Below are 19,333 nucleotides of genomic sequence, written 5' to 3' on the forward strand. Positions count from 1 at the left end.
GCCGGGATGGGGCATTTCTTCACGGATGAGCCCTCAGAGATTTGAGGAAAACAAGTGGCGGGCCCGTAACCTCTGGGACGGCTCGGGGGCTGAGAGGGCTGGCGAAGGACCGCGCCAGTGTCACCTGTGCCTGCGACAGCCCCTCTGAGGGGCGGGAGCGCTGTCAGGACTCTGCGATCCCTCACACCGTGCCCTGCGCCATTCCCGGCACACGGGGGGCTCTGGCAGAGAGCGCGGGGCTTGTGGGCTTATTTACCCTTTGGCGTAAAAGTGTGGCGTTTGGGGGTTTTTGTTTGTTTTGTAACGCCGGCGGGAGTCTGAGGCAGCTCTGGGCAACCCCGGGATGGGCAGCAGAGAGCGCCCCCAGATGAGGAGGAATTTATTCACAGAAAGGGCAATTCGGCATTGGGAGCTGCCCGGGGAGGTGGTGGAGTCTCCCTCCCTGGGGGTGTTTAACGAAAAACTGGACGTGGCACTCAGTGCCATGGGCTGGCTGACATGGTGGCGTTCGGTCACAGGTTGGACTCGATGATCTCAGAGGTCTTTTCTAATCTAATTTATTCTGCGATTGTGTGATTCTCACATCTACTCGCCCACCTTGGGGACCTCGGCATGCGGGCCCCGTTCCCCGGCCCCTTGGCTCGCTGGCCGGGGGCGGCCGGCCCGGGCTGCCATGTCTGTGGCGCAGCACGGCCCGGGACCGGCGGCAGGAGCGCCCCGCCCGCCGGCGCCGCGGGGAACCGGCCGGGAGCCGGCGGCCGGGAGGGAAGGAAGGAGGGAGGGCGGCGGCGAAAGAACCGCGCTCTTCCCGCCAGCGCCTCAGCCCACCGGGCCGGGCAGCAAGCACGGGGTCGTGCAGTAGACCGGGGCGGCCACAGGGTCCGGCCAGGCTCCTCTGGGCCTACGCGGCGCACTTTTGGGCCGACAGATAAGGGCGTGTAGGGCGGGGCAGGAAGAAGGAGCCTTTTTTTTTTTTCTTCTTTTTTTAAGGGAAAAACCCTTCGCCTTTAAGGGGCGGGGCCTCTGGAGTTTGCGGAAGAGGCCGGAGAAATACGAGCGCTGATTGGATAAACGCGGTCTCGTGACGGCAGCCGGGGCGGTGCCACTCCCCCCACCCCGCCGGCGCCCCGCGTTCCATTGTGTGCGCTAGTGCCGCCGGGCCCCGCCCCGCCGTGTCCCCGCCCGCAGGAGTGACCACGCCCCCGGCGGCGGCCCCGCCCCCCGTGTTCTCTTGGCTCATTTCCGGCCGCCGCCGCCACCGCCGCTTCCCTCCGAGGGCTCGGGAGAGCGAAGGAACAACAGCCGCCATTTTGTTTGTGTGTGAGCGACGGAGGGAGGAGAAGGGAGCGAGAGGCCGAGCCGGACGGGGCGAGCCAGGGGGAGGGCAGCGCACAGAGACCCAGGGGCTCGGACAGGGGACGGGGAGAGAAGCGAGGAAGCCAGACGCCCCCCCCCTCCCCCCCCAACCCCAGCCTGCCCGTCCCCTCGCTATTCCCTCTCTTTCTGTTTCCTTTTCTCTCTTCTCCTTTTCCCGGAATTCTCTCTCCCCGCACTGCCCTCCGCCCCCGCTTTGCCCGCTCCGCACACACGCCCCCGGAGCGCCAGGCAGGGGCAGTAGGGAGCCTGCGCTCGGCCCCCGCGCTGCCGCCGTCCCGCCCCGGCCCCCCCCCCGCGCCGGGAAGCGCCGGGGACCCCCTCCCCCGCCCGGCCATTTCGGGGCGAATCCCCCGGCCTTCCCCGCCGTGATTTTTCTCCTGTTTTATTATTTTAATTTTACCTCTCGATCCTCTTCTCGGAGGGGTCGCTGCGCGGCCTCCCCTCCCACCCCGACTTCCAACCTCTTCTCTCCCTTCCCCACCCTCGCAGAGGCGAAGGGAGAGTCCCCCGCGCCCGAACAGCGGCCGAGGGTCTCCTCCCTCGATCATCGCGCCCCGCATCGCCCGTGGGTACGGGGGAGCTGAGACAGGCAGCCCCCTCCCTGCCACCATCCTCGGCCGCCCGGGAAGGGGGAAGGTAGGCAGAGAGGGCGGGAGGGGCCGGCTTCTTCCTCCTCCTCCTCCTCCTCCTGCCGCTGCTGTGGGATCGGCCCCTCTGCCTGCGCCGGAGGGGGGGGCAGCCTGCTACTGCGAACGAGAGAAAGAGGAAGGGGAAAGAAGAGAAAAAGGGGGGGCCGAAAGGGTGTTGAAACCCGCCCCCCACCTTCCCATCCCGCGATCGGTGCTGCCTCCATCAGGACAACAACCCCTCCTCCTTCCCTGCACAACAAGATGTGAAGCGGAGACTCCTGGGACTTATCCTCACCCTCCTCATCCTTACAGCTCCCCTTTCTGCAGCCATTAGCGACGGGCGAGGAAGAAGCGAGTGGAGCTGGGGACCCCGCGCACGCCGTGCCACTCCCCCCGCCGCCTCCCCCCCAGCCCTGTCGCTGGCGGTGGGTATTTTTTCGCAGGGTGGTGTTGGAGGGGGAAGGAGCCGCTGCTAGAGGACGGTGATCTTTTTTTCTTTTTTCCTCCTCCTCTCCCCTCCTTCGCCCGCCTCCTTGTGGCGATGAGGAGGAGGAGGACGGCGCCGAGGAGGAAGAGGCTGATGGCGGCGGTGAGGAGGCAGCAGGAGGAGGAGACCCCCCGAAGGATGAAGATGATTATGGTGGCGGCGGCGAGGAAGCACCAGCACAACAGCCGGGATTAATTTTACTAAAAAGATTTAAATATTCACCAGCCTCCATTTTTTTTAATTTTTTTTTTTTTTGGCGGGGGCTTTACCTGCTCTTCCCATCTTCGTTCAGCCCTTTCGCCTGGGGGAAGAGGCCTCACCCCCGCCCGCCCCTGCTCCCACCTCTCCCAGCTTCTCCGCTGTCGCCCTCCCAGAGCTCGAGGAGCAGAAAAAGGGGAACTTGGCCCCCCTTCTCCGCCAGATCTTCCTCCTCGCTCTCGGCCTTATTGTTGTTCTTCACCTGACTCGGGGCCCCAGAAGAACGTGAAGGTTTTGGGGTTCACCCCCCACCTTCTCTCTGCTCTGAGTGATTGTCTAAAAAATTAAAAATGGCCGAGAATGTGGTGGAGCCGGGCCCGCCTTCAGCCAAGCGGCCTAAACTCTCCTCACCGGCGCTCTCCGTGTCCGCCAGCGACGGCACAGGTCAGTCTCCGGGCCCCAGAGCCTCCCCGCTTCTCGGTGCCGCAATTACTGCCCTTTTCTCCCCTCTTTTACCTAAATCTCCTCCTCCCTTTTGCTGCTGTTAGCTCGAGCCTGCTCTTCTCCTTCCCGTCTGTTTCGCCTGTTCTCGCTCCGTTTGAAGCTATTTGCGTTAATGGCACAGGGAGGGTGTTGTGATGGTTTTGCCCTTCTGGTTTTTTGGAAGTGATTGAAGGCAAAGCTGTTCAGTTTATTGTGCTTTTGATCAGCTGCAGATAGGACTTAACAGTTCGTCATTCTCGTGTCTTTCACAATAGTAGCGATTACGAGCTCCTTGCTAAGCATAATGCCAGTTGCAGAAATCCGAAGTAGTGCTAAAGACGATGCTTTTGTATACTTTATTGTTGAATTACCTGTACAAGTTTCTTGGTTTTGTATTTTATTTTGCATATACGGGGTTCTTTTCCAGCTTGTTTAGAAACGAGAGATTTGTTTCTCGCTATTTTTCTTTTTTCCTTCTTATGTGCAGTCTCCTTATATTATTTACTTCTGACAATCCTCCGTTCTCCTTCCTGCAGAAGTGTATCAAAACACTGCTTTTCTGATTCAAATAGACCATCGGCTTTAGGAAAAACAGATAAAACCAAAATCCAGATGCCACGCTTGTGGCATAAGGTTTATTGAGACTCTTATATTCTTAGAGATGAAATTTTATTTCACCTAATTTGCATTAAGAATCAATATGGAGTGTAGTTAATCTTGCATCTCCTGTTTCTTTGCTGCAAGACCAAAATGTCTGAAATTCCCCTGTAGACTTAAGAGCTGTGATGAGAAAAGGGGCTTCTCTGCAGTCCTGCAAAGGTCTTTGGTGATGCTGGGAAGGCAAGCTAGAGCATGGAAATTTTAGGTGTCCCAGTCCCTAGCAAAAATGAACTGGCTGTACTGGGAGGGAGGAGGAAGTAACAAAGGGCTGTTCAGCCTTTTAATGCTTCTTGCGAAGCAGGTGAGTATTTGGTGTCATTTTGCTATGAGAATACTCTGTTACCTGTCCCACAGGAGTGTCTTTGAACTCACATTAGATCCTATTAATGTATGGGATATGGAGGAGGCCTCCATATGTGAGTGGTGGCATTTCTGAGGGCACCAGTGCTCTTGTTCAATGCAGTTAACAACTGGCAAGAAAAGGGAAGAGTTGTTTTCTTGTTGGTTTTTGGGGTCTTTGGTTTGGTTTTCTTTTCTGAAAAGCTCTTTGACAATTAACACCAGATTTTAATAACAGGTCTTTGAGCAGTGGATGTGATTCTACTTGGGATCATCTCCAAAATTTTGATTTTGCCTTTTTGTTCTTGGTGAATGACGTATTAGTTTTGAAAAGTTTGTGTGTGACTTTTAGTGCATGTTAAATACAGCCAATATTGTGTTGTTAGTGGAGGACATGACTCTTCCTAATATCAACAGGTCTCTAGTGAGAGAGTAGAAGAGGGCTGGAGAAGGTACTCTTTGGCTAGAACTAGTTGTTGCCTGGTTTTGTGCTAGATTTGGAAAACAGTGGTCAATTCAATAGTAACCGTTTTAAATTTGTCTTGGTAGTGTTATTTTGCTCTCTTTAGAGAGGTGAAATAAGAATATTTTGTGAGGAAAGTTCTGATACTTTCATATTTTTAAAGGCACATTTTGATTTAAGAGAATGCACATCTAAGTTCAGACATTTGTGATCAAATAAAGGTTGGATAATTTGTGAATATATTTCAGTTTAACAGGTGCAGACTCTCACAGAATACTTAGTCTGTAGTTGTTAACTTACTGGGCTTTTTATAGTTAATAAATGAACATTTTACAATTTTGATGAAACACTAGGGACTGGACAGTTTCAGTACTTTTCAGTCAGTTTCAATTTTTTCCGAAGTGATTGGGACTGTCATCACCTGGTAGCTATGCTGAAGTTTAGAGTGGTGCAAACACTTCATATGTGCTACATAAGACCTATTAAAGAGTTTTTAATCTTGTGACTTTTTTTTAATTGCCAAGTAATTATGGGACAGTTTTACTTTCTGTGTTTTTTAACATGATATATAGTATCTATTTCTGTGAATAAAATCATTTGTTTTAATAACCCTCAAAATACATTCATTGGTTCATTTTTTCACAGAAAAAATGAACCAATGAATGTATTTTGAGGGTTATATTTTTTCATTTGCTGCTTGGGACTGTAGTTTTTGTCATACTTCTGTTGTGGGAAACTGCTTTGAAACTTACAAATTTTTAACCTATCTGCTGGTTAAATTTGCTTTGAAATAGTGCAAGCAGCTGTCATGAAGTAAATTCCACTTATAGAATCTTGTATTGTCCCCACTCCTCGGTTAATTATAGGAAATAAGTAACATGGTACTTATGTACTTACTCAAGCACTCTTTTTAAAACTGTTAGATTCTCAGAACTATCAGAGAAGGAGAAAGGCAGGACATTTGCACTGTTGATGACACTTTTTGCAGCAGCTGTGCATAGTGTTGTTTTTGCTGTTAACTTTTTGATTAGTTTTTTAATCTGAAACATTTTAGGTTGTTAGATATGTAAAAATGATGACTGACTCATTTTACATTATTCCCAAACTTGCAGATGTTAAGTACATTTATATTGAAGACCAAGAGGAGTCTCTAACTCATGTTTTCACCGTAGATCTGGATGATACTCATAATCTGGGCCTAGAATGTACTAAACTCTGATGTTGGTGGCTTTCTTCTAAAAAGAAGTAAGCAGAGATTGTCCTAATATGCTTGATTTATTGGCAGCAGCTGCATTTCCCACTTCTGTTGCGGTGCTGCATCCTCTTCTGTCTTAAAAGTTATAGATGGTTCCTGCTCAGAATTGCTCAGGTTCCTGCTCAGGTTATGTGTTCCAAAGTTATAGATTTAGATTGTTCATGTGTTCCCTGCTCAGAATTTGCTTTGCCATGGAACATACTGTGTTAGTGTGCTTTTAAATTGCTTTATTAATGCCAGTTCAACCTTAAGGATGCAAACTGAAATGTTTGTAGCACATCTTGTAATAGTAGTTTAGAAAGTTTTGGTACTTTCAGCATCCTCTAATATGTTAGAATTTTTGAATGGTCTCACTTTTTTTTTAATGTTGTGTAGCTCTAGAATAATTTCAGAGACAGTGTGGGATTCCCTTGAACTACACAGGTTTTTCTACAAATTTTTTCCCCCTTTCTCTATTTAAGTGTTAAATTTGTTGGAAGAAGAATGGCAATGATCTATGTATCTTGTTCGGGCCTTAAGTTTTCTGAGGGCCATTACAACTCTACAGTGGGGTCATCTTTTGGTGACAGCAGTGACTTTGTTACACTTCAGTACCAGCACGGCTACACTGACAGAAGATGACACTGACTACATTGCCAGTGTAGCACCTTTGCTCATCTTTCTTAATGGTAGCAACATTTTTGATATGTTGCACCTACTCGAGCAAGACTTTCTTGAACATTACCTTAGCAAACTGGTGCATATTAGTCCCCCTACTGTAACAGAATAACCAGAGTGAATCCTGAGGAATTCCCTCTTGGAGTAAAATGAGTGAAAGTTGTTAATAAAAATAGATTTTTAATTGGATGCTTTAAACCACTCGTTTTGGTATTGGGGGGGGGGGGGGTGTTTGAGAGGTGTCTTTTTATTTGTGGATCCCTCAACTTTACCTGCAGCAATGCAGGTGTGCTGAAATTGAAATTGCTATGAACAGATTCCTATGTGGTATATTCAGGGCCAGGAGAGTTTTATTGTATTTTACACCCCCCCACATGCACTCCTCCTCCTGCTGAGAAAGAAGCTGTTTTCTGTGAACTGGGAAAGTGTTTTGGGCTCTGGGTTCAGAACCACTGTGTTTCTTCACAGAATAAAAATGGAGTACACCCCATGCTGCAGTATAGTATCATGTCTTTAGGCTGCTAGATCTGAAAATAAGAGTTTAAGTGCTTAGTGTTTCAGGCTTGCTGGGACACTGGAAGTCAGTTTTCTACAATTAGTTGGCATGTGTGTTATATCAAAGAACAGAGAGTGTATTTTGTGGTGTGTGCCTTAACATCCTTCAGTTTCCTATGTCCAGAAGTCGCGTTTTTCTGTGCAATAGCACATCTTCCATCTCCCTTGAAGTATCCATCTTTTGTAAAGTCTGGATGTTCCTTTTTGTCAGAAACTGTTTCTGACCTTTTAAATTTTGCTCTGCCTCGCATCAAAGGTCTAAGACCTGTAATGAAACTTCTCTTCTGGACTGCTGCAATTTTGACTGATACTCATCTTTCATTCCTTCCAAATGGATCAGGATGTTTCTTTTCTCAAAATGAGTTGTATTAATCTTACCCCACTACTCTTTTCAATTCTGTTTTCCGAGAGCTGTGTGGTTTTTGCTAGGGTTTGTACATACTACATTTAAAATTAACAACTTTTCGTCAGTCTGTTTTCTAGCTAACAGTAAAGACCAAATGATTAGCTACATTTTAGCTTATAGCCATCAGTTAAACGTTTTCATCCCTTCTTGTTAAAAGCCATTTTTCTTGCTGGTTTTGCCTTAAAATGTCATTTGATGGATGGATTATACTGTAAGTCAAGTATTGCAGTGGTAGATGCTTGTGTGGCAAAAATGAGTGCCTTTGCTGTGTAGCTAAACAGGCTCTCAAAGTAACTGTATTAGGAACAAATATAAATTAAGAAAATTTAAGTCTGTTAGACTTCTTTAAAAAGTCAACCAATCATTTGTATAGTGCTTAGTGATTTTTTTAAAGAAAACATGTGTACTTTTGAACCTTGTAGGTTTCCAAACTGCTGTATCTATTCTTTGTGTCTTTCACCATGTAGACTCTGTCTCTGAGATTCGGTAGCTTTCTAACACTGCTCAGAAAAAGTACCTATTTTTTAAAAATATAAATACTGACTCCAATGCGAGGACCATACATACTACGGTGTAAAACTGAGTGTTGAACACTTACAGATAAAAAGCCTTTGAGACTGGAAAACCAGTTTACAATTTCAATTTAAAACTAGATTCACAAGTTTAATATTGCAGGGGAAAAACCTATGCTTGGCTAAAGACTTAGGAATTTAAATCCTATATTTAAAAAAAATACTAATTTTTCCATCTTGTTCCTCACAGTCCTAGAGCAGGGCTTGCCTTGAGTTCAGATTATTGGTCACTTGTGCATTTGTAAAAAAACCAAATTTTATCTGGGAAGGGTCTATCAGACTCTAGGTTTTAGTATGTTTTTGAGGGGTGTGGGTCTGATAAGATGCTGGTGCTAAATACTGAACTGTTTCTGTAAGAGTTCTGTTTTTTTGTCTTTTTATAACTTGGAGCAAACCACTTTATTATTGCCTTTCAATTTTGTGTGATTTAGTGTATATTTCCTGCATCTTCTCTGTAGGGTATTTGATCATCTCCAGTGTGTCACCTCAGTGTCTTGCTTAGCAGGAGCAGCCTTTCAGTGCTTGTTCCAACTGTGTAAAGATACTACTTCACCCTTTCTTGTCACTTGATTTTGTGCTCCTTCTGAGAGGGATTGCCAAAAATCACTTCGATTTATTATTTGACAAATGGAGTCGTTTTGCTGTGTAGATTTCACTGACAACTAAACAATGCACACCTGTCTCCAAGGATTTTGTTTTTCTGTCTTTACTTAAACTGTAGCAGCAGGCTGAAGTAAAATACATCTGTCTCTGCATATGGTGGTGTGCCTGATAAAAAAACTTCTGTGGCTGCCTTGAATTTGTAGAACTTTAAGTAGAACTTCAACTAGGGCAGAGATCCTCCCCCTGAACAGTATCTGACAACCTAGCATTCTCTTCCTGAATAGCAACAAGTTTTCTTTAAATAGACTAGCATATAAATGTATTTAAAGTTCTCTTAAAAACTTGATGTGCAATATTTCCCTTCAAGCACTTATTTCTTCCAAATCTTTTTGAAGAAAATTAGCAGAAGGAGTGTTGAATTCTGATGGACTCAAACACAGTAACTTGTTGCTCAATTGATGCTGTTCCTGTAAACACACCTGACATCAAGCATGTCAAATTGGAGACCAGTCTAAGATTTTTAATAAAAAGCGCAAGTTAGGTACAGAACCTCGAAAAATAGGTTATTTTCTATTAGCGGTCATTATGAGATAGGGCAGATAAAGATTTAGGTGTTTCCCATTTGATGGTGTGAAACACCTCAGTACTGCATCTTTTGCTGTATTCCCATAAGAGATCTAAGGATAGGAGTTTTGAACGGTCTCTGCTTGCAGAATCAGGACTTGCTATTTCCTTTTTTGTAGGACTTCCAAATACCACTGAATAGACAATTTCTCTTGTTTTAAGAGAGATTGTAACATACTCCTGCTGTTTTAATGGATGAAAAGACACAGATTTTCAGGGTTTTTTTCCTTCTTGGAATCCTAATAAAAAGTAAAAGTCCATCAAAATGCTGATATATGGCTTGCTCAGTACAAATTTTGCTGAAGCTAAACTGCCTTTATATATTACTGGGTGTAATTCCAGGAAATCTAGGGTTTTACTGGTTTAAGATAATGAAGTCTCATCTGCTGACTTAGGTTATTTTGTTTAGGGGTTTTTTTTTGTACATAAATTCAGCATTGCTTTTTGCTTTTACTCTGGAGTAATGTTGAATGAACTCAGAAAGGTGACTTGACTTTTTGGTAATTGTATGTGCAGATTGCATCATTTCAAAGTTGTTGTTAACTTGACAATGAAATGAACTTTACTCTTTACTTGAAACTGATTTGTAATTGCTTCTAAGATGAATCAGTGTGTTCCATGCACGCAAGGGTGTTCCCATCCTATCTGCATGTACCCAGTTTTTGTCCACCAGCTTCTGTCACTTTCTAGACCCGTGTGCATACACAGGGAATAGTAATACTAATTTAGAGACTTTTGACTCAAGTTAAAGGTAGCCCAATGAAATTTATGCAAATAGCAACATGTTCACAAGGAAATTATTAATGGCGTGACTTCAGCATTTTGGAATTAAAGTGTCAAAACTTCACCTTAGGTGGGTTATCAGTGATGGCAACACTAGTGCCTTTGTATAACAGCATGAATAAACAGGTCTATAAATAAAAATGTCTCTGAAATTCCTCCTTAATTAATATTAAATCTTTAAACATACCCTATTCCTGAATTTTGACCCCAGTCTTTTCCATATGATTACACCACTTGTTTCCCTAGGACAGTTACAATTCTATATTCCAGACTCATAACCATTGCATTTTCACTATGGTTTTCTGTGGTTAACTCCTACTATCATCTGTATGTCTAATTATTGGTTTTTTTAAGAACTTTGAAAATGAAACTGAAAAGTTTGTTATAAATACAATTTTCTTGTGAAGCTGCAAAAGCCATGCATCAATCAGAGCTTACTAAAATAGGCATTTCAGTTGATATTAGTTTGGGAAAAGTATGACTTAGACTTGCAGGTTATTGAGACTTCACAGAACTGAGACTATTTTCCTTAAGCAAAAGTTGATGTGTTTGAGTAGGGATTAGGATAGCTTAAAAATGGAGAGAATGAGATCCTAATTTTCTGGACTTCAGTAATGTTGAATTATATGCTGTTGCTGCTTTAGAACGATTTTTTTGTTGTTGTTCACACTTGTAAAATACTTACACTTATGCCTGGTTGTTAAAACTAATACTGGAATCATGTGCATTCTGCATGGTGAGTTGGACTTCATCAATAAATGTTTGATTGTTTTTAAAAATATTTGTGCCAGAAATTGTGTGCTACCATAGTGTGCAAACGTGTTTTGAACCTTCGTGTTTGTTGTCTTCCAGTTGTTTTGAATAAGGTTTTTTAATATGCTTTCTGTTTGTATTGTTTACAGTCTTACCTTAAATTACAATGTTTGTTGATGTAGTGAAGAAATTCAGGTCTTTTCTGGATTGGCAGGGAAGGAAGGTGGCAGTGCTTTCCCAGTTTCTTACAGGGAATAGAATTGATATTGAAGTCTGATTCTGAAGGCTGTTACTCAAATAGCGAAATAGAGAACACAAACACGCAGTTGCTGCTGAGCAAGCAATCACCCTCCATGAGGGTTATACGGGGAGGGCTGTCTGAGGATTTTGGAAGTAGCAGCAATGATGACTCTAGATCTTGGTGTCTTAGGCTGATTTGGATGTTTTGCCCCTTCATTTTAAATTAATTTAGTAGATGAATTTAAATTAGTTCTACATTTTTAAGTTAAAACATTTTGGCAGAGCTTGTGTTACCATTGGGCAGTTGTGGCTTCGTAGACTATCTACATGAAAAGCCCCCTCTTTTAATGGATGTGATGGTCTGATCTCCAAAGTGTGGTGTAGCAAAGTTCCTACTAGGCTGGTGTGTGCCTTTTCCTTAGGCATGGGTGGGGTTTTGATTGGTTTTTTTTGTTGGGTTTTTTTCTTCTTCCCTGATAAAACTGTCTGGACTCGTCTAGCTTAGTTTTCTGTCGTTGTAGAGGCCTTGGGAATTGATGACTTTATTAGCACTTTGTTTCAAGTCTGTGCTTCACCTTTGCTTCTGCATTTTCATGGATATTTGAGGATTATCCGATGAGATTGTCTCCTTTTCTTGTCCTGCCTTTTTTGGTTTTATGTTTTGAGTTCTGGCTTTTTTTTTTTTTTTTCTTTTTTGAGAGCATTTCAGACAGTGTGTTTTAGGGCCTGTAATGCTGGTACTTGACTGCAAGCCTGAATGGCTGATTTCTCTGGGATACTGGTGGGATCTTCTGGGCACTTTCTCTGTTACATGTAGGCCCTGTTCAGTTATGGGGAGCTTTTGTATCCCCAGGCAGGGAAGATACTGACCTCAGCACCTTATTGTTATTCTTTGTCTGAAAGCACAGCGAAGGTGTGTTTTCCATGTGGTCCAACATCATCTATGGTTCCTGTCAACCCTGTCACATACATGCTTTGTATTCAGTGTCCTGTATTAAGCCTTGTCTGCTTGTTTTGTTCTGAACCCAATGACTGTGGTATAAGTGGATCCACTAAGAGGTTGCAGGGCTTCAGAAACATTTGTGTAAAAAGGTGTGTGTTCAGCAGCTTTCAAAGTTGGTGTGTCTCTGTTTGGAATATGATATAGAGGAAACAGGGACAGGAACTGTTGAGTTTCTTACCTCTTTGCTGGTCTGACAGAAGAGGTAGGCTCAGGAGTCAGTAGCTGGTTCTTGAGGCATTGCTGATCACACATGATTCTTTTCCTTCAGCTTGTACCAATTCTTTTCAAGACTGAGTGCTTGAATGTCTTGAGTCTGAGGGTTCATTCCTGTGAGAATGAAGTGTTGCTATTTTGTAGCACATGGGGATGTTCCTAGAAAACCAGTATTGTTCACTGCAGCCTATTTGCTAGGATCAGATAGTTTCCATATAGACAGGAATTCCTGTTTTATTCTGAAGGGTGGGTAATCCAGAAATGAGGAAAGAATGGGATCCTGACTGTAGGCTAGACAGCATGAGAAAGAATCTTCTATGTCCCACCTGAACACGTGCTGATTTCCTTGCTAAGTAGTGAGTATTGATATATTTTCCCTGCTTTATAAACACTGTCATAAATTGCTGCTTTGCCTCCTTTGAGAGCTGTTGCATCACTGGTGCTACAGGTGCTCTTGCAGTAAAACTAACTTGAAATAAATACTTTGTAGCTAATTTGAAAATTGATCACTTGATAAGACATTGAAGTCTTATTGACTTAAGGATTTTGATTGCACACTCTGCATATGTATTAGTTTAAAGTCCATTTTGGTGCCAGGTGGCTTTTCAGCCCAGGCTGACAGTTTCCTTGCACGTTGCAGATTAGACGTTGTCAAAGGCAGACTTTTGGAAGTAGAACCCAAAATCAAGAGTTCAGTCCATAGTATGCAGTGCAGGTTAGTACACTAATTTTTGAAGTTGCCTTCTCACAGTTCAGGGCACAGTTCATACTGCTTAATCAGTCTAACTGAACTGCCACTGATAGAGATGGACCTGTTCCTACTGTCTTTTCTGGTTTTCTCACTACAGATCTAATGTAGCCAGGGTAAGTTGCTGGGATGTTTTGTTTGGTTTTTTTTTTTCTGAAGACTTAAGTGTTCAGTAGTGGTACAGTTCCTAAAAGGAAATTATGATATGCCTTTGCATGTTGAGATGAACACAGATTAAAATTTTCAGATATACTACTTAAATGTTATTTTGAGGTTTTCTTTTCTTTGCCTCTTGGGTGGCAGCAGCAATCTATTCTGTATGTTCTTGTTACCGGTAGAAAGAAATACACTAATAATACCATAAAGAGCATAATGGGGAATCACTCTGTGCTGCTCTACTGAGATCAGGATTGAGATCAGGATTCAGGTCCACCACCGCCACTTCCTACCAGTGTATTACTAGATGGTTTTGGGCTTTAGGCCAGATACTGTCAGTTCTGTTACATCCCAATTGTTCTGTGTTAGGATCTCTAGAGATGATGAATCAATCAGGTGGACGAAACTTTGCAAGACTAACCTTCCTCCTCTGCCTTCCCACAAGCTTGATTTTGTTAGTGAGAAATCTTTGTGCATGTCCTTAATGAAACAGATTGCAAGAGTAGCAGTGAGCTCAGTGTACTGGAAAGTCAATCAGTTCTCTGGATACTTCTCACCTTTGTCTTAAGCTATGCCTTTGTCTCTTGTGTGAGTGTATATGATCTTTTTTTCTTTTGATGGTTGGTGAGCTGCCTGGCCCAGCCTTGGCAGTTTTTGGCTTGGTCATAGGTAGAATTCTCTACAGTGGCCTTAGGGCACCAGGTCTATGTAGAAGACTGAAATGGATCGCAGCTGTTATATATAGTCAAGGTTCTGTTCATCTTTATGGTCATTTGAAGTTTTGTTTCAGTCCTGTATCAGAAAATTTCTGCCTCCCAGCAGTTGACTAAAAATGTAATTTTCATAGCTGACCAGACAATTGAAAGGTTTTTTTCTATAATTACTGACTAAAAAAGACTTTGAAGGTTTATTTTTGGGAAAGACTTCTAAAAAGAACTCATACCAGAATATTGCATTCTTGGTAGCTACTACTTGCAATTCTTATTAATAGTGGACAGTATTCTTTTACAATGAATTGTCTCTAGTATATACTCTAGGATTAAAAATCCTAGCAAGTTAGTTTTATGTGAAAGTTTTATATTGAATGTCTTAGGTGTTTTGATGTAAAGAACTAATCCAATTAGGATTAGTTCACAACCATTCAGGTTGGGGGTGGGTTTGTTAATGTAGCTGGTGCTGTGTTGTGTTTTAAGGTATTAATAAAAAAAAATCAATGCCACTTACAGTTTTTATGACATTTTTCTTCCTGTTCACTGATGTCACAGAATGACCAGGCAAAGGAGCTCAGATGGCTTGTACCTGGATGCTCCAGTTAGCAATGGGTAGTAAACCTTAAAGCTGGAGTTACCTCCTCATTTATGAGGAGGGGGAATTTAAGGAAGTGAGGTCTTTAGAGAAGCAGATTAATATTTTCTTGTGAGTCAAGATGACCAAATCTTTGTCTCTCAAAACAAGATATGCACTGCCCCTTTGTGGTGTTATGTCTGAAATCATCTATATGGATCTTCCTGAGAAAATACTATGTGGTAGTTTGAAAAACAAATTAGTTTTTCATATTCACTTTACAGTTGGATCTTTGAAGGGCTTTATATGCAATGGTCTGAACGCAAGAAAGGTGAATCAAGGATTTTTGGTGTGGGACTTGCCCTGTACTGGGAGTAGTGTTTGTTCAAGAACAGAAATTCTTTGCCCAGCTAGAAACAGTCAAAAACATGGTCTTTGGACTGTGTGGTTGCTGGTGGGAGATGTCTGGGCTGCCATGATGGTTATGTTGTAGGTACAGGCGTTGTGCTGGGTCATGTTTTTTCCAGTCACTTAATTTTGTTTTCAGTTTTGTTTGCTCATCTTTGAGGACAATAGACTAAGTTGTGAGTTCCTGATTGTATCTTTTACTCCTCCCTCACCCATGGGCTCTTTGTCAGGTTATTAGCATTCAGGATGTAATGTTTCAACTGTTGCCTGTTGTCCTGACAGGTTCCTTAAGGTGCCAATGGAAGTGGACTTAAGCTGTCATCAATGTCTTTTATTGCCTTTTCCATTTCCTTGATCTCTAATTTTAGGGTCTCTTCTACTAACTTTTCCCATGTTAATCGAAATGTAATTCTTAAGTTGAACACTGAGCATTGTAAGTTGGTTTTGGTTTCAGTTTTTTGTTTTGGGTTTTTTTGTGGGATAGGGGTGTGTGTGATGTGTTTTTAGATGAATCTACTGACACACAACATTAAATTCATAATTTTAGGTGAAAGAGAACTTGGACAAAGACTTATTCTTCTGATTGTTCCTTCACTTTTGAATCTTCATAAATACCAGTCATGCAAATGAATGTTAAGTCCTTAGTGTGTCTTGCAAAGCATAACTTTTAGCTCAAGATATATGATAATGAAGAATGGGCTACCTCATTGTAATAGTTTAGAAATTCTTTAATGGAAATTTTCTGTCTCTGGTGGTTTGTAGTAATGTAGAGTGTGTAAAAGGAGTGTTAAGATCCCTTTTGTGGTGTACCTGCAATCTTGCCAATCTCATACCATATTTTCAGAATTCTAAAGTCATAATCTTACACCAGCTCCTCTCTCACTTGGAGAGGGAGGTTGTCATTAATGCATGTCAGAAACCATAAGCTTTCCAAGTTGTTTTTGGTTTAACTACCATAGATTATATAGACCAAGCTACATATAATACTGCAGATATAAAAACTTGTTCTCTTGAGCAAGTCAGTGTTGGGTACTATGTAATATTCTTGTATCTATATCTTCCAAGTAGCAATCTTTTGCCACTTAGTTACCTTGGGGATTGCTTTGCGTGGGCTCTTGAGATGGGAAATTTGTTTTTTCATCCTAATGTTCTTCGCAGCTTTGTGGCAAGGACGCTCCAGGGTTACTTTGTTTTCTGACAGTATTTGTTGTGGGAAGATACTGGCTGTCCAGTGAAGTTCAATAAAATTTGGCAATTCCATGCTGGTAATGACTGCATATGGAAGAATAAAAAACCCAAAGAGCTACCCAAAAAAGAAACCAAAACAAGCTACCAAACCAAATGCCAGAAAACCCAATTCAACATAAAACCCTATTGCCAAACCTCTATTTATTATTTAATAAGTAGTAAACATTTTAAAAGTTATATTCTTGTATTAATTATTGCTATTCCAAAAGTGACAAGTTTAGAAAAAAAATTAAAGACAGTGTTTTCCCTACAATGTGCTAATTCTTTTTTGTAATTGCTCTTTAATTCCATTGGCTAACATCTGGGAGATTTCAGTGGCTAACCTCTGGGAGATTTCAGTATGTATTATTCACTCCTCCCTTGTCAAAATTCTCAAGTTGAGCGATCATAGGCTGAGATATCCAGTGACCTTTCAACACAAATTGTAGAAAGCTGAAGTGGAGTGGTTTTCTCTAGTTTAGACCTCGTAAAGTTTAGAATCACTTTTATCCTGACGCATTAGATAGCTTTCAGTAACAACTGATAAGGGAATTTTGCTCAAATACAAAAAATCAAGTTTTGCTGGAAATTAAAAAGTAGAAACTTCAAGATGCTATTAATTGCTCTGACCTCATACACAATCTGTTTTGTTTTTCAGATTTTGGATCACTCTTTGATCTGGAACATGACTTGCCAGATGAACTGATCAGCTCCACAGAACTTGGACTCACCAATGGTGGTGACATTAACCAGCTGCAGACCAGCCTTGGCCTGGCACAAGATGCTGCCTCTAAACACAAGCAGCTGTCTGAACTTCTACGGGCTGGTAGCTCCCCAAATCTCAATATGGGGGTCGGTGGCCCTGGCCAAGGCATGGCCAGTCAAACCCAACAAAACAGTCCTGGAATGGGAATGTTAAATAGCATGGTGAAGAGCCCCATGGCACAGGCTGGGTTGACTTCTCCCAATATGGCGATGGGTGCAAGTGGGCCAAACCAGGGTCCTTCTGCTCAATCCACAGCAGCAATGATGCCAACAGTGAACAGCCCAGTTAACCAGCCTGGCATGGGAATGAACACAGGGATGAATGCTGGCATGAATCCTGGCATGTTGGCAGCAGGCAACGGACAGGGCATGATGCAGGGGCAAGTCATGAACGGTTCCATTGGAGCAGGCAGAGGAAGACCCAATATGCCCTACCCAAACCCAGGAATGGGAACTGGCAACTTGTTGGCTGAGACACTGCAACAAGGCACTCCACAGATGGGAGGGCAGGCTGGACTAAGAGGGCCACAGCCTGGAGCCATGAACAAGGTAAGACAAGCTAAACTTCATTACTTTTCTTCATTGTTGACTTTGTTTTGTAAAATTAATCCTCTGCACTCTGGATTCTATAGGATTTTTTCTTTAAGAATCCTGTATGATGGATTAAATAGTTTATATGCTGCTAAAGTGGAATTTGCAATGGTCATAGGAGGCAAAAATTGAATCTTGCACAAGAAGCAAGACTATGACTAGATTAAAAAGCCTATTTTGGAAATCTTGTGACAGTACAGATTATCCATTACACTGAAAAGTAACTTGATTGTATTTTGTTCTGTTTTATGCTTTCTCTGCTACTGTATTTTTCCATCTAATGTGATGCTGGTATTGCAAGTGTGATGGGAATCCATCAGGACCTTCTGGTGCTGTGGTGCTTTTTTCTGTATGACAGTTAATGCAAATATTTGTTGTCTGAGATCAGCTGAGTGTCCTGTAGCAGATGCTGAGAGCTGCTCACAGGTTTGAGTTGACTGCTCTCTCACTGTGTGTGCTGGGTATTCGAGTTAATGGTAGAGAATGAGCGCTTGTGTAGATGTCTGAAGACAATGTTGGGTTCTTAAGACTGTTGATCTGACTCAGTTCTAGTTTCAGAATTTGCAGTGGCTTTGTCTACTGGAGAGTAAACCAGAAAGTTTAAAAAAAAAAATTTAATACTGAGTGGGAAATAAATGTGCTTTTGTAATTTAGGAGGTTGGAAGAAAGTTGTCATAAGTCACCAAAAAGATGCAAGAAGACCTACTGGTTTAACTAAGGATAAAAGGATGTCTTTAATTTAATTCTTGTCATGCACAATTAGCCAGCTTAGAGTAGGAGCCACTTGAGTATTCTCCATTTTTTTAATGTTTTGATCAAAAGCCTAGAAAATACTTTGGTATTTTAGTTCACTTTAAGTGAGTATTTTGTGTTTCTTGGCTACTGAGAGGAGAGCTTTTTTTAAGGTGCTTTGCAATACCTAAATCTACCTCTGAATGCCTAAAGTCAGTCAACTTGGAGAACTTGGAATGATAAGTAACAGTCTATAAATATATTTGAAACACACATAAAAATTATGCTATGTATTAATGGTTTTGTCATGCTTTAATATATTAAGTGAAATTACTTTTGTGTCTTGTGAACATTAATGATGAAATTCTTTGGTGTTAGTTGCTTGCTTAAGCTCAGTGTGCTAACTTTTGGGGGTTGTGTGGGTGTATATATATATCTATATATATTTGTTAAGTAATGAGTTGATTCCGTGGTCTAGTAGTTTAAGATATTTTTGCCTGATAGGAAAATTGATACAAAGCTTGATTACTACAGTAGAAAATTTATATGTAGCTTACAGTGGTAAGAAATATGTAGCTGCGTGAAGTATTCTTGCATTGGAATTATATAATACCTCATTCATTATTCCTTGGCTGTAAAAAAAAAAAAAAATTGATCTTCAGAAAGCTGTCTTCAGAGGTCAAAAATGGATGTATTGAGTGTTTGGATGGAATGCAACTTCATCCTTGCTTATCAGAGCTAAAGTAGAGTTATGCACTATAATAAACTCATTTATCTAAAAGTAAAGAAAGGACATAAAATGAAGCTTTTGACTGATTTAGTCTAAAATTAAATTGTCTCCTTTCCTTACTTAAATTCCAAAAGTTCTGTACATGTAAATTAAGAATGCTTTATGCTTTTGAGAATATTCAGACCAAATACACAATAACTTCTGGTTTTTAGTTCATAGTCCCAGAGTGGTTAAAAATACTTAGGGTTCTTTAATTGCTGATAGATAAAACAATCTTGAGGCTTTTTGTGTTAAGTTTAGTGGGTATAGTCCTCATAAAGGAGTTGAAACTGTCAGATGAGAGAGAACAGTCTGAAATGGAGGCTGAAATTCCGGAATGTCTTCAATTGGTT

General features: G+C 42.1%; 1 protein-coding gene across 1 annotated transcript in view; it reads left to right on the forward strand.

Moving 5' to 3' along the window:
• Positions 1 to 1,771: 1,771 nt before the first annotated feature.
• EP300 (E1A binding protein p300) overlaps positions 1,772 to 19,333 on the forward strand; it is a 61,414-nt gene continuing 43,852 nt past the window's right edge. Inside the window, exons 1-2 of the mRNA XM_066549600.1 lie at positions 1,772 to 3,135; positions 16,782 to 17,437. Coding sequence (XP_066405697.1) covers positions 3,042 to 3,135; positions 16,782 to 17,437 — 750 coding nt within the window. The 5' untranslated portion in view covers positions 1,772 to 3,041. The remainder of the gene's footprint in view (positions 3,136 to 16,781; positions 17,438 to 19,333) is intronic.

This window comes from Molothrus aeneus, chromosome 5 (assembly GCF_037042795.1).
Source record: "Molothrus aeneus isolate 106 chromosome 5, BPBGC_Maene_1.0, whole genome shotgun sequence".
Lineage (NCBI taxonomy): Eukaryota > Metazoa > Chordata > Aves > Passeriformes > Icteridae > Molothrus > Molothrus aeneus.